This window comes from Suricata suricatta, chromosome 11, assembly GCF_006229205.1.
Source record: "Suricata suricatta isolate VVHF042 chromosome 11, meerkat_22Aug2017_6uvM2_HiC, whole genome shotgun sequence".
Lineage (NCBI taxonomy): Eukaryota > Metazoa > Chordata > Mammalia > Carnivora > Herpestidae > Suricata > Suricata suricatta.
In genome coordinates this window covers 80,282,114-80,296,648 of record NC_043710.1, presented here as the reverse complement: position 1 = coordinate 80,296,648, position 14,535 = coordinate 80,282,114, and the positions used below count along the sequence as shown (strand labels likewise).

Genomic DNA, 14,535 nt, shown 5'->3' with positions numbered 1-14,535 from the left:
CCAGCTGGTTGCTGCAAGACCCTAAGATGGTATTGAGAACAACCTACAAGGGCTTTGTTGAAGCAGTTAATAACTATTTTGACCACCTGATTTCCAGAGTCGTTCCTCTCCAGGTAAAGCAAATTTCCTGTTCCTTCTTTCTTATCTTTGCTTTAGGAAAATAATTTTTCTGGCTTGTTCACAGAATAGGCCATGCTTAGTCTTTTTGAGAATTGAAGCTGATATTCTTGCAATATTCAGTTCTAGACTTTTGTCTTAGGTGCAGCCTTTCCTTCAAAGTTTCCAGAAAGACACACATCTTACAAGGGACTGACAAAGGGTGTTCATTTGTGGTTGTCATTGTTCTGAATGAATTTGATATTCATTAAACTCACTGATATTCATACTGCTTACTTTTACCCTTAAATTATCTTTGTTGTTTTAAATAGTTAATACAAGCCCATGGTGATAAAGCTCAATGGAGATTACAGTGAAATAAGTCTCCCCTCTTACCCTGAACCAAAGCCATTCAATTGCCTTTTTAGAAGACAATTTTGCCAGACTTTTGTGCATCTTTCCAGAGGTTTTCTACTCATACAGAAACAAATTATTTATACACACATTTACACATGTGTATGTGTATGTATGTGTACTTTATAAAAAAATTTTTTAATGTTTGTTTTTGAGAGAGAGACAGAGACAGAGACAGAGCATGAGCAGGGGAGGGGCAGAGAGAGAGGGAGACACAAAATTCAAAGCAGTCTCCAGGCTGTGAGCTGTCAGCACAGAGGCTAATATGGGACTGGAACTCATGAAATGTGAGATCCTGACCTGAGCAGAGGTTGGCTGCTTAAACCTACTGAGCCATGCAGGCGCCCCTCATACTTTTTAATAAAAAATATGCAATCCCCACTGAACATTTTTTTGTCATTTAAAATATATTTTTCAAACCCATTCTTTTTAATGGTTACATAGCATTCCACAAATGGATATATTGTAATTCATTTAACTAGTACCTTGTCATGGACATTTGATTTTTTAAATTTATGCTATCTTGCATAACTTGGTTCACATATCATTTTGTACCTGTGTGAGTGTATTTGCTCTTGCTCACATTCCACTTTGTTTAAGTTTCATAAATGCAAAGAACACAGACACGATGCATTTTCTTTGCTTCATGGAGTCTCTAGATCTTATGCAAGGTACCCATAGACCACAGACCAGTATATGATAAAAAAGAACAAACATTATACATGCTATCTAAAGGCAAGAATTATTTGGTCATTATGTTTGATTTTTAAAATAGAACTTTCTTACAAACAAGAGGAGACACATGGTTATTATTTAAAAAATAAATTTTATTTTAAGAGCATATCTCTTGATATATCTTGAGTGGGGATAAAAACCAGTTATGTATCAGACCAGTAAAGAGCTTACTAGACTCTTCTTTTTGCAGGAAATATGATGCAGATTTGGCCCTTTATAACTAATTCTCAATTGTGAATTGTGAGTTATTCTTAGAATAATTATAAAGAAACAGAAGATTAGGAATGGAAATAAAGGGAAAGACATTAGGAATAATGTCTTGGTAGTACAGTTTTAGGAGAGATGAGCAATGCTGCAGGGAAGAAGGCATCATCTTTAGAATTAAACTTTGGGTCTGTTATGCAGAATCGAGGTACATCTTTTTATAGGAAGGGCTGAAAGCCATATGTTTCTGGCATTTAGATGGGACCAGATGCGGGAGCAAAAATCTCTGAACCTTAAAATTAGAAAGACTTTGAATGTTTGGCTAGAAGTTCAAGTACAAGTAAAAATGCCATGCAGCATTAGTACAGAGGCAGCAAGCAAAGCAAATTTATAAATATCCCATTGAAATCATGAGGTGGGAAATCTTAGGAAACTTTTAAGAAGCAAGGAATTATAAGTGCAAATGAAACTTAAAAGGCCTATTATTACTAAATTGTTAGTATTTGAAGGTTTTCTAATTGGTTATATTCATTGTTTTAATTATTGTATTTAAATAATTTTTAGAGTCTATTTACTATTTCACTTGGGATTTCATTCTCAACCTGTTGTAAGGTCAACTGCGAATTCTCCTATGATGAGGATTTTAGAAATCTCCCCCTTCATGTTGGGGAGAAGATATGGTTCAATAATACAAACAGTTGTTCTCAATTCATCAATGTGGAATACTTAGGTTCACTCAGTAAGTAATTATTGAGCACTTGCTATATGCCAGCTGCTGTGTAGGAGCTAAGCTTCCCATGGAGAGAAAGACATACAATGTCCCTGTTTCATGGGGACAAATAACCACTTTCAAAGTGAGGAATAGTTGCTGCAGTGGAAGAAGTGCAGGACACCCCTCATAGGGGTAAGCAGCAAGGGAGAAAGGGCATGCTTTCCAGAAAAAGTAATGTAAACAGTGACCTGAAGAGTAGGCAGGCCTTAGCAATAGTCAGGAGTCTCCAACATGGGTGAAGACCAGAGAACAAGAGATAGAATGAGGAGTCTGAAGAGCTGGAAAAGTGCAGCTGGTGTGGAACATAGAATATGAGATGGGAAAGAGGCAAAAGGTGAAGTTGTAGAGGAAAACCCACTACACATACTCTCTTCTGTTCTAACTCAGGGGCTAGGGTCCCATTGTCCAAAAGAGAATATCACTCTAAAATTAGCACTTACTCTTTAGGCAATAGGGGTCATGTGGGGGGTTAAGTGGTCAGGCTGTCAAGAGTTCACTCTGCCTTCAGTATAGAGAGAGGCTTCTGCACTGAGTGTGGAAGAACATTGAAAGATTAAGTTAAAGATTGCAAACCAATAATTTTAGTACCACTAGGTCACTGTTGATGACAGGTGGCAGGATGGCATTGGGAGGTGTACCATTGTGGTTTGAGGGGTAGAGTAAAAGTGAGAAAAAGAGAAAGTGAGTGTAGACAACTGGTAACTCTTTCAAGAAACAAGGTCCCTCAAGAGGAGAAAGCAAGAGAAGTGTAGGTGGGGGAACAGGATTGGGGTCCATGTGTACTCTTCTTCTCTCTAGTGTGAGGGTTCTGAATAAATTTCTATGATGATGGAGGTCAGTTGGTTTGGAAGGAAAGGTTGACAGTAGAGAAGGTAGAGGGAAGAGGGCAGAGAGCCAAGTTCCCAAGCAGATGGTAGGAGGCAGGGGGACTTCATGCATGAGTGGTGGCATTATTCTAAAACAGGAGGAGGGAGGGATGCCTCTTTCATTTGTTGGGGAAAGTGGATAGGGTGGGTGTGGAAGCAGGGGAGTTTGCATGTTTGAAATTCATATTTAAGCATCTAATTAGTATGATAAATAGAGGGGAAACTGTAGGAGTTGCTTATCTTCAAAGACTAGGGAAGGCAGGATTCTGTGCTGTAGCCGAGATGCCTGGAGGTGACTGACTCCAGGCTCTGGGGGAGGAGAGGGAACACCGAGGGAACATGAGGTAACTACTAAGCTTACTGCACCGGGTGTGTGATCTTAGTAGTGGATGCAGAGATTCCAGGCTTTTCCCACCAGTAGCTTCACACTCTTCCTTGATATGTTTGTCTTTCAGTTTCGCAAGAGAGGCCCCATCATTGCAGTGCAGGTGGAAAATGAATATGGTTCATTTGCCAAGGATAAAGATTACATGCCTTATGTTCAGAAGGTGAGACATTTGATTTGTCCCCATATTTACATGCGTTTTTCCTTACTCTGACACTTTTACAAGCATGTATTTCCAAGGCCCTGCTGCATGGGTGATCCCGTGGTAGGTGCTTTGGGTGATGAGAATATGTGAGATCAAGTTCAGTGTCTCTGTGACTCTCCAATATTGTGAGGGCTGTCAAGGTGTACAAGGTGTATTAGGAGATAACACTTGATGTGGAAAGATGATTCCTTTCTGTTGTTGTCTCTGTGAGCCACAGTCCTCCTCAAATCTGGGAGTTGGTGAATTTACATTCATTGTAAATAAATAATGCTTCATGAACTTAATGATAATGGCTCTCATCCTGCAGCTTTCTGACCTGCAGTGTTGACATTCTTTCTTTTACTGCCCTTGCTTCTCCGGGGGAATGTCTCAGGCCAGAGAATAACTGCAGTCCTTCCTGGTTGCCTTTCTGATGGATCAGTCCCCTTCCTGTCCCTGACTTTCCACAGTGAAGAAGCTGATGGGTTCTAGTATAAACTGGACCTCCTCCCCAGGTTGCTGAGCAGAACGTGGGGTCGCATGTTCGCTGTGTCCACATAGAGACTCCTGGGTGAGATGGCCTGGAAATCAGTGGAGAGGAGTTGCCAGCTGGGCAAGGAAGAATGAGAAGGTGACCAGAGAGGGAGGAAGGCAGGGTTGGGTTCCCTGTATCTCCTGGCTTTGGCCTTGAAGCTGTTGCCTCTGGGGTTGGACAAGGTCTGTGAGGGATTCCCCTCCATAACTTTTCTCAAGGACATCAGACTCCTCTCCAATCAATCTCATTCAGCTAGCATTGTTTTTTCTTGATTTTCAAAATTTACCACTTGACTTTTCTTCCAGGCCCAGACATAAAGTGAACAAATAAGACACACAAATAGAGTCCTCTTGCCCTCTGGCCATCTGTCTGCTCTGTCATTAGTAGATACAATTTGCAAATTAGATTCCCCCCTTCTTTGAAGCCATGACAGGCTTCCTTGCTTCCTTTGAGTGTCTAGGTAGGACCCAAATTTTACAAAGTTTATCTGTGATCCCCACAGCCTTGGCCTCTCTTCAAGAGAAAGCCTTCTCTCTTTCTTTTGGATTTAGAGCCTCCCTCAAGTGTTTCCTCATTAAACTCAGCCTTGTGGTTTTGCCTTTGAAGCAGTGGCCATGGCTGTCAGAGCCCATACTTAGCTACTTTGTGGTTCCCTGTGATCAACACGGGCTGCGACAGAGACCCAGGTTCCCCTCTACTTTACTCAATTGCAGATGGTCAGACTCTAAATGCAAACCTTTCTCTCTAGCTAACATGGTGCACAAGCAAACCCGACCTGTATTTTTTCCCCTAATTTCCTTATGTTTCCTTCTTCCCATGGGAACAAAGGAAGTGAATTAATTTTGTCCAGTTTTCCCAACAGGCCCTGCTGGAAAGAGGGATTGTGGAACTGCTCATGACCTCGGATGATGCAAAACATGTGCTACAAGGCTACATAGAAGGAGGTATAAATTTAGACTTATTTTGAGTAGGAATTGAGGTTCTACACCAGGCAGTTTAAATATTGAACAAGCCTCATAAAGAACCAAGTATATCTCTGAGATCTCTCTTTCCTATGTTCTTTGAAGTGGACTCCAGAAATTTGGCATTACAATGAAGGAGGACTCAAGGTCCACGTGAAGAGTTCACTTACCAACCCCATCTCTCTCCTTCAGTCCTGCTGTCCTTAAACAGACCTACAACCAAGCTCTTCTGGCCTCAGCATACTTTTCTGTATTTCATAATTTTTTGGTGGGCTAAGAATTTGGATTGGTGTTGGGCATGGCTTAGAATCCAGGTCTTCTCCACTAACATGAAGAGCCACATGCGAAAACCAAAGATAGATGTGTGTCAGGAAGTCTGCCTAGGTCAAGCACCAGTCTGGGACCTTGCGGCCAGAAGTTCACTGTGGACTCTGAGTAGAGTTCATCCTAGTGAGTTAAGTAACAGAACAGTTCAGACCAGGTGATGATAGTGAGGGAAATGACTGAGGTACTATGAACAGCCAGATGGGCCCAGGGTAATATCTGCAGGTATCCTTAGTTCAAGACTAGCTACTTCTATATGCCTCCTTTTTGGTGGCTCTTCCTCACATTGTTTCTTTAAAATAATTTATTTTTTTTAAGTTTACCGGTTTATTTTTAGAGACACAGAGAGAGTGCAAGCAGGGGAAGGGGAGAGAGAGAGGGAGAATCCTCAGTGAGCTCTGTGCTATCAGCACAGAGCCTGATATGGGGCTCCAACTCACAGAACTCTGAGATCATGACCTGAGCCCCAATCAAGAGCCAGACACTTCACCCACTGAGCCCCTCTTCCCCACATTATTATAGTACAGTGGGAAGTGTGCTGAATTTGGGTCAGGAAACCTGTTTAAACCTGTGTTTAATTCCTAGGTCTAATTGGGTTGTATGATCTTGGCCTATTCTAGTTTTATACACAAAATGTGGTTAATTTTAACTGCCTTAAAATTTTTTTTTGAGGGTGCTTATTTATTTTTAGAGAGAAAGTGCAAGTGGGGAAGGGACAGAGAGAGACTCCTATGCAGGTCCTGCACTGTCAGCACAGAGCTTAATGTGGGGCTCAAACCCATGAACTGTGAGATCATGACCTGAACTGAAGTTGGATGCTTAACTGACTGAGCCACCCAGGTACCCCTTAACTACCCTTCTTATCTTGCATTGTTCTTGCAAGTGTCCAATGATGTGAGGACTATGTGGCAGCCTTTTGTACTTTGCAAAGTGGGATACAAGTGGTGCCTCATCCTTACTACTTAGCACACCTTCCTTCTGTGTACAAGGTGTGGGCCTCCAACCATCTCCTGGTGGCACTGTTACCTCATGCAGCACCTGTCTCTTCTCTCTATAGTTCTGGCCACCATCAATATGAACACATTTCAGATGAATGATTTCAAGCAGCTTTCTCAGGTGCAGGTAAGGACGTCTTAGAGATGAAGAGTCTTTGCTCCTTTGCCTACCAAAACCTCCTTAGCCTGTGCAGCTGGTATCGAGTAAGAACAGCAGGCTTGGCAAGAAGACTGCTGCTTCCTCCCCTGCCCCACTTCAGCTGGGGCAGTTTGGGGAGTTAATGCCTTTTTTCATGGGGAATGAAGAGGAAGTCCAGCTTCCATCATCACTGTTAGTGAAGCACCTCATGGAGATGATCAGAGAGAGGAAGAGGGGATTATGGGAGGTAAGTCAGAGGTAGATGATGTTTTTTTTTCTTCTCCAAAGACAGAGCTCAGATATGGGCTACATACATTGTTGACAGAGGGCTCATTCCTAGATTTGTTGGAGTCAGCCTTTTTCAGCCAGACTGCAAATTATGGGAGTAAATGACTGTTATACATGAATTCATTAGCAACCGTGGGTTGAGTAGCTCCAGTTTCCTCTCACTGGATGGTCCCCTGTGATAGTTTCAAAGATTGACAAACCATAGTCCATGCCTTTGAGGATTATATCCTTTCTCCACAGAACAGATGGATTGAGCTCTTATGGACCAAATGTCATTATAGTTTCCTCTGCTTAACACACTTTCCTGGGTCTCCTTTGTGCCCAGGATAATACAAAACCCAGGCCATGGCCTGCAAAGCCTGGTGTCACCTGATTCAATCTTCCTTTCCAGGCTCTTCTCATTTATACAGGAAAGGCTTCTTCAGTCTTGCAAAGTATGGCACTCACTTGCCCAGAGCCTCCCATGGTGCTTACACCAGTGCCCTACATCCTCCTACACAAGTTCTTAATTAAAGAACAAACTGATCTTACTTCCTCTTCTTACTAATTTCTACAGAGCTTTTGACCCAGTAAAAAGAAGGGACTCGGGTAGGGCTGGATCTATGGCTATCTAGTTTTTAATGGCTGTAATAAGTCTGTTTTTTGTTGTTGTTGGTTCTTTTTCTCTTGTCACTTTTTTAAAAGGAGCTTTGTTGAAATATAATTCATACACCATTAAATTCACACACATAATAAGTATACAATTCAATATGTAGAGTTTTATAACCATTCTCACAATCTAAAGAATTTCCTCATCCTCATTTATGGTAAGTCTCCTGTTGCCATCGCCAGCCCTAGGCAAACACTGGTCTGCTTTCCATCTCTATAAATTCGACTTTTCTAGACATTTAATACAAATGGGATCATACAATTACTAGTCTTTTGCATCTGGCTTCTTTCATGCAGCTTGATGTTTTACAGTTTCATCTGTACTGTAGAATGAATCAGTACCTGATTCCTTTTGATAGCCAAGTGGATCATGCTCTTGTATTCTATGGCTAAGGTCATAGACAAAGCCAAAATTCATGCAGTTTTTCTCGTATGTCCTTCTTCATACACTAATGTGGTTAACATGGGTTTTGAAAGTTGATTCAGTCTTGTATTTATGGGAATAATCCTACTCGACTGTATTATCATTTTATACACTGCTAGATTCAATTTGTTCATGTTTTATCAAGTTTTGCTTCCATGTTCATGAGGAATATTGGTCTTTGGCTTTCTTCTATTGAAATGTGTTTATTTTATAATCAGGGTAATAGGTTCATTTTCTATTTTCTGGAAGAAATTGTATAGAGTTTATAGTATTTCTTATTTAATGTTTGGTAAAATTCACCAGTGAAATAATCTGGACCTGAAGTTTCCTTTTTTTTTTTAAATTTTAAAATGTTTATTTTTGAGAGAGAGAGGGAGAGAGAGAGAAAAAGAGAAAGAGGGAGAGAATGAGCAGAGGAGGGGCAGAGAGAGAGGGAGACACAGAATCTGAGGCAGGCTCCAGGCTCTGAGCTGTCAGTGCAGAGCCCAATGCAGGGCTCCAACTCATGAAACAGTGATATCATGACCTGAGCTAAAGTCAGATGCTTAACCTACTGAGCCACCCAGGTGTTTCTGAAGTTTTCTTTTTAAAAGATTTTTAACTAGAAATTTAATTTCTCTAATAGATGTAGCAACATTTAGATTATTTCTTCTGGAGTTAGTTTTGGTAGTTTATATCTTTTAATGATTTATTTTATTCTATTTCATCTAAGTTTGTGAATTCATGGGCAAACAATTGTTTGTAATATTCTGTTGATATCCTTGTATGTCTTTGTTGCTGGTAGTGGTGGCCCTTCTTTCATTCCCCATATTGGTAACTTTGTGTCTTCTCTCTTTTTGTCTTTTTATCTTGGTCAGTGTCCCTAGAAGTTCATCAGTTTTATTGATTTCTTCAGAGAACTAGCATTTGGCTTTTTGTTTTGTTTTGTTTTTTGTTTCATCCCCCCCCCCCCCCCCCCCCCGTTTTCTAGTTCATTGATTTCTCTGATCTTTCCCATTTTCTGTTTTGCATCCTTTGGACTGAATTGGCTCTACTATTTCTCATTTTGTTTCATTGTGTGTGTGTGTGTGTGTGTGTGTGTGTTTAGTGAAAGCTTAGATTACTGATTTGAGACCTTTTTCTTTTGCAATATTAGCATTTATGGCTATAAATTTCCCTGAATGCACTACTTTTGCTATATTTGATATGCTGTATTTTCATTTTCAAAAGTGTTTCAAAAAATGTTCAAAACATTTAAAAATTTCCTCTGACACTTCATTTTTATTGTATGTATCAGAAGTATGTTGCTTAATTTTTGAATCCTGGAGGATTTTCCAGGTATTATTCTGTTATTGATTTCTACCTCGATACTGTTAAAATCTGAGAGTATACTTTATATGTTTTCTGTTCTTTTACATTTCTTAAGGTTCGTTTTAGGGCTCATAATATGGACATTTTGGCGAACTTTCCATGTATATTTGAGAAGAATGTGTATTTTGCATTTGTTTATAAATTTCCATTGGATCAAGTTGATTGATAGTACTGTATAGGTAATTGTTATTCTTACTGATTTTCTACCCACTTTCTCTATTAATTAAGAGAAAAGTGTTGATATCTCTAAATATTATTGTAGATTTGTTTATTTGTTTTTTCAGATCTATCCATTTTTGTCATCTATATTTTGAAGCTCTGCTTTTAGGTGTATGCACATGTAGAATTATATTTTCTTGGAGAATTCACCCCTTTATTATTACATAATGACTATCCTCTTGGCTTTATTTTTAAAATGTTTATTTGTTTTTAAGAGAGAGAGAGACTGAGAGAGCACAAACAGGGAAGGGGTAGAGAGAGAGGGGACAGATCATCCAAAGAGGGCTCTGTGCTGACATCAGAGAGTCCGAACTGGGGCTCAGACTCACAAACTGTAAGATCATGACCTGAATTGAAGTCAGCTGCTTACCAGCTGAGCCACCCACTTCCTTGGTTTTGTAATGTTGTTTTAAAAAAAATGTTTATTTATTTATTTTGAGAGAGAGTGAGTGGGGGAGGTGCAGAGAGAGAGAGGGACAGAGAGAATCCTAAGCAGGCTCCACGCTGTCAGTGCAGAATTTGATGCAGGGATCAATCTCATGAACCATGAGATTATGACCTGAACTGAAATCAAGAGTCAGAGTCTTAACCGACTGAGCTACCCAGGCACCTCTATTTTCCTTGTTTAGAAGTCTAGTTTGGTTGGTATAAATATAGCTATTTCAGCTTTTTTTTGGTTAGTGTCTGCATGCTACATGTATCTTTCTTTATCCTTTTACTTTTTACCTTTCTTTAAGTATTTGTATTTAAAGTGGATTTCTTGTAGACAGCTTATTATTACATATTACATTTTTAAAGATTCAATTGGACAGTTTTTGTCTTTTAACTGATATGGTTAGATAATTCACATTTAAAGTGATTATTGATATAGTTGGATTGAAATCTATCGTCTTGCTAATTCTTTTCTATTTGCCCCATTTGTTACATTTCTTTTTCTTCTGTTTTCTCCTTTTCTTCAGTTAATTGAGCATTTTTTAAATTACATTTTATCTCCTCTATGGACTAATTACTTTTCTCAGCTTTTAAAGTTTTAGCTATTGCCCAGGAATTTGAAATATACATGTTAAATTAATCTGAAAGTACTTTCAAATGGTGAACTGCTTCCCAAATGGTACTGATATCTTACAATAATATATTCCTAAATACTCATTTTAAAGATGACATTCTATTCTGGGTTTGTTTTCTTGCTTTGTTTTTGTTTTTGCTTTCATTGTTTATGATATTAGTTCTTGTCTGTGGCTTCCGCAGGCGATTTTTCATTTATTCTGAGTACCTTCAGAATTTTCTCATTGTCTTTGGCTTTTAGAAGCTTGAGTATAATATACTTAAGTATAGTTTGCTTCTTCGAGTTTATTTTGCTTGATATTCTCACAGAATGAATCTGTGGTTTGGTGTCTGTATTTAATTTTAGAAAATTCTCAGCCATTACTTATTTAACTATTTCCTCTCTTCCCTCTTTCTTCTTCTGCAGGTCCAGTTACATATATTAGATCATTTAATACTGTCTCACACTGCTTGGATGATGTTTTTTTCCCGTACTCTTTTTTTCTTTCTTTTTCAGTTCAATTAGGTTGATTTCTATTGTCTTCTCTTTAAGGACTTCCTCATTTCTGTTACTGTGTTTTTGATTTCTAGTTTTTTCATTTGCTTCCTACAGCTTCCATCTCTCAGCTAAAATTACCCATATGATTTTGCTTGGTATCTACCTTTTTATTACAACCTTTATCATATTAATCATAGTTATTTTAAATTCACTACATCTGTGGCCTATCTGAGACTGTTCTTGATTATTGCTTTGTCTCTTCAAAGTATGTTTTATTTCTTGCCTTTTCATACAGCTCATAATTTTTTAATGAAAATGGAACATCTGTGTGGGACATAGATACTGTATTGAACATAAGCATGCCTTTCTTTCTGCTAGGCTTTATTTTTTAAGTTTGTTTATTTATTTTGAAAGAGAGAGAGAGAAAGAGATAGCAAGAATACATGAGAGAGGGGCAGAGAGAGCAGGAGGGAGAGAATCCCAAGCAGGCTGTGTGCTGTCAGTGCAGAGCCCAACAGGGGGCTTGAACCCATGAACCATGAGATCATGACCTGAGCCAAAATCAAGAGTTTGACTGAGCCACCTACGGGCTCCCTGCTAGGCTTTTCATGTGGGTGTTTTGTGTTAATTTAGTCAGGAATTGGGCTCAATTTGAAGTTTGTTATTGCTAAGTTTATTCTCCTTGCATCATAGGCTTCAAATTCGTCTAGTACCATCTCTATGTCTGAGCTCCCCTTGGCTTTGGTTCTTCCCTTTGCATTGCACCCCGGAGAGAGTCTGTCTTTACCAGCACTCTTAGCTCTACCTCATGTTATCTATTCTCTACACTGGCAAGTCTGATGGCAAGGGAGAGAATGCATTCTCTCGTGTTCTGATTGAGTCTTAATCTTAGGCAGGCACTGTGTGCCTGGGTCTGAGTGCTAATGATCTTTGCAAATGCTCCTGTTTCTCCCCAAGCTATAGTTCTAGGCCCCACACAGTTTCTTGCTCTTCTCCCAAGACTAGTGTTTTATTTTTTAGTTTTTTCCCTGCTCCTGTTTCCCAGAAGCAGGTTTTCACCAGTGCCCTAAAGTGACAGCTTTTCTTGCTTCTGTCTCTGCAGATTAAGGCTTTTGCTCCCTAGAAATGAGGGATGTGGGAGATTTGGCAGTGGCTGCCATTCCCCTTCCCCAGCCAGTACCAGGAAGGAAATCAAAGTACCACAGACTTTGGTGGTTTAAACATTTATCTCCTCACAGTTCTGGAGGGTAGAATCTGAAATCAAGGTGTCAGATCGATTTGTTTTTTCTGAGATTCTTCTCAGCCTGTATGTGGCTGACTTCGCCCTGTATCTCCACAAGATTCTTCCTCTGTGTATGTGTGAATGCTAATCTCTTCTTACAAGGATGCTAGTGATTGAATTAGGGTCCACCCTAGGTTAAATCTTTCAGAAAATGTTTAGTTAAGATTAAATGAAATTTCATTTCATTTAATTTCGATTTTAACCTAAAATTAAACATTTTCCTGTTTAAATACACTTTTCCCAAATATAGTCATATTCTGAGGTATTAGGGTTTAGAATTTCAGTATAAATGGGGGGAGGTGGTGGTATAATTCAGCCCATAACTTTCTGCCCTCCCCCAGATTCAGCTACTTGGCTGAATCACCCCAGATAAACACTGTTCTGCTGGCATCTGGTGCCAATATATCATTGTGCTTTAATTAACTTCAAGTGTCACTTGTCCCCCCAAACCCTTTGCTTCTTACAACACACAAGTTAATGGTCACTATCTTATTGTTTTCTTCTGCACGTTCACCACATATATAAAACCTTGAAAGCTCAATAAATACAGAAACAAAACCCCTCATCAGGGCTCTTGTCTCCTCCCAGACATTAGCCTCTCTTGTATTCAACTCTGCATCTGCTCTCTTGCTGGACAAGAGAGAACTCCAGACTCAAAGTCTGTGACAAGCTCTACTGACACATCCTGTAGAATCCCAGAAGTCTGACAGCTTTCCTTCATTTTGTGTCAGCTCTGTCCCCTTCAGTACAAGTAGGTAGCATTGCTGCTAGTATGACATTTTTAAAAACCTTTTGACCTCCCATACAATACATGGGAGCCCAAGCCATTAGACAAAAGAATTATCCTTACATCTTTCCTAGATAACTCCATGTCTATTTCTGGCTTCTATTGAGATGGCTGAATGGATCCAACAGCCATACACCAAAAACCTCTGTATCAAATGATTGTCTGGCCACATCCTCGATGTTCTGTAATCATACTTTCTCATTGTTTTACAGTATTACATAGGTCAATAATTTGACAAGTCTTCAAGTTCTGGTTCCTTTTTGCTTAACAATTCCTTCCTCAATTTATCTCTGTCCTCTAATAGTTCATTATAAGGAACAAGGAGAAACCAGGCCATGTCCATCAACATTTTCTTAGGAATCTCTCATTTAAATATTGAGGTTCATCAATTACAAGTTCAGCTTTCCACAAAATATTAGAACTCTATTCTTCCAAGTTTGTTGCCATCTTATTTTTACTTTTAAAAATTTTAATGTTTATTTTTGAGAGAGAGAGAGAGAGAGCAAGTGGGGGCGGGGCAGAGAGAGAGGGAGACACAGAATATGAAGCAGGCTCCAGGCTCTGAGCTGCCAGTGCAGAGCCTGATGCAGGGCTCAAACCCATGAACCACGAGATCATGACCTGAACTGAAGTCAGATGTTTAACCAACTGAGCCACCCAGGTGCCCCTCTTTGCCATTTTATAAGAAGGATCAACTGCTCTTTCCAATTTCCAATAATATTTACTCATTTCCACCTGAGATCTCCTCAAAAGCATCATTAATATTTATATTTCTAACAGCAATCTGTTTATGATGATATTTGTATTCTCTAAGATGATACATGCTCTCTCTCCAGCTCTTCTCATCTTTTTCTCATCAAAATTGTCTTTAAGTCCATATTTCTATTTACAGTCCCTTCAGGGAAATCTCGTCTTTTTTTTTTTTTAAGCATGCTCTTCGAGGCTCATCCAACCTCTACCCATTCCCCAGTTCCAAAGCTACTTCCACATCTTTAGATATTAGTTAACTAATAACACACCAGTACTCCATATCTTGGTACCAATATTTGTATTAGTTCCGTTGGACTGCCATAACAGAACACCACAGACTAAGTGCTTAAACAACAGACATATATCTTTCACAGTTCTAGAGGCTTAGATGTCAAAAACTGAGATACCCACAGCTGTTTTTATGTAATTCCCGCCTTGGCCTGTAGATGGACGTCTTCTTCTTGTGTCTTCATATGGTCTTCCCTCTATGCTTGTCTTATTCAAATTTCCATTTTTTATAGACACCACTTATTTTGGAGTATGGCCTACCCTACTGACCTTTTTTTCACTTTGTTACTTCTTTAAAAACCATGTCTTCATATATAGTCACATTCTGAGGTCCTAGAAGTTAGG

The 14,535-nt window shown here is 39.3% G+C and overlaps 1 protein-coding gene across 1 annotated transcript in view; it reads left to right on the top strand.

Annotated features, from left to right (window-relative positions):
- Nucleotides 1-14,535, top strand: part of GLB1L3 (galactosidase beta 1 like 3) — a 53,115-nt gene that overhangs the window by 12,080 nt on the left and 26,500 nt on the right. Inside the window, exons 5-8 of the mRNA XM_029915653.1 lie at nt 5-113; nt 3,543-3,635; nt 5,054-5,135; nt 6,535-6,599. Coding sequence (XP_029771513.1) covers nt 5-113; nt 3,543-3,635; nt 5,054-5,135; nt 6,535-6,599 — 349 coding nt within the window. The remainder of the gene's footprint in view (nt 1-4; nt 114-3,542; nt 3,636-5,053; nt 5,136-6,534; nt 6,600-14,535) is intronic.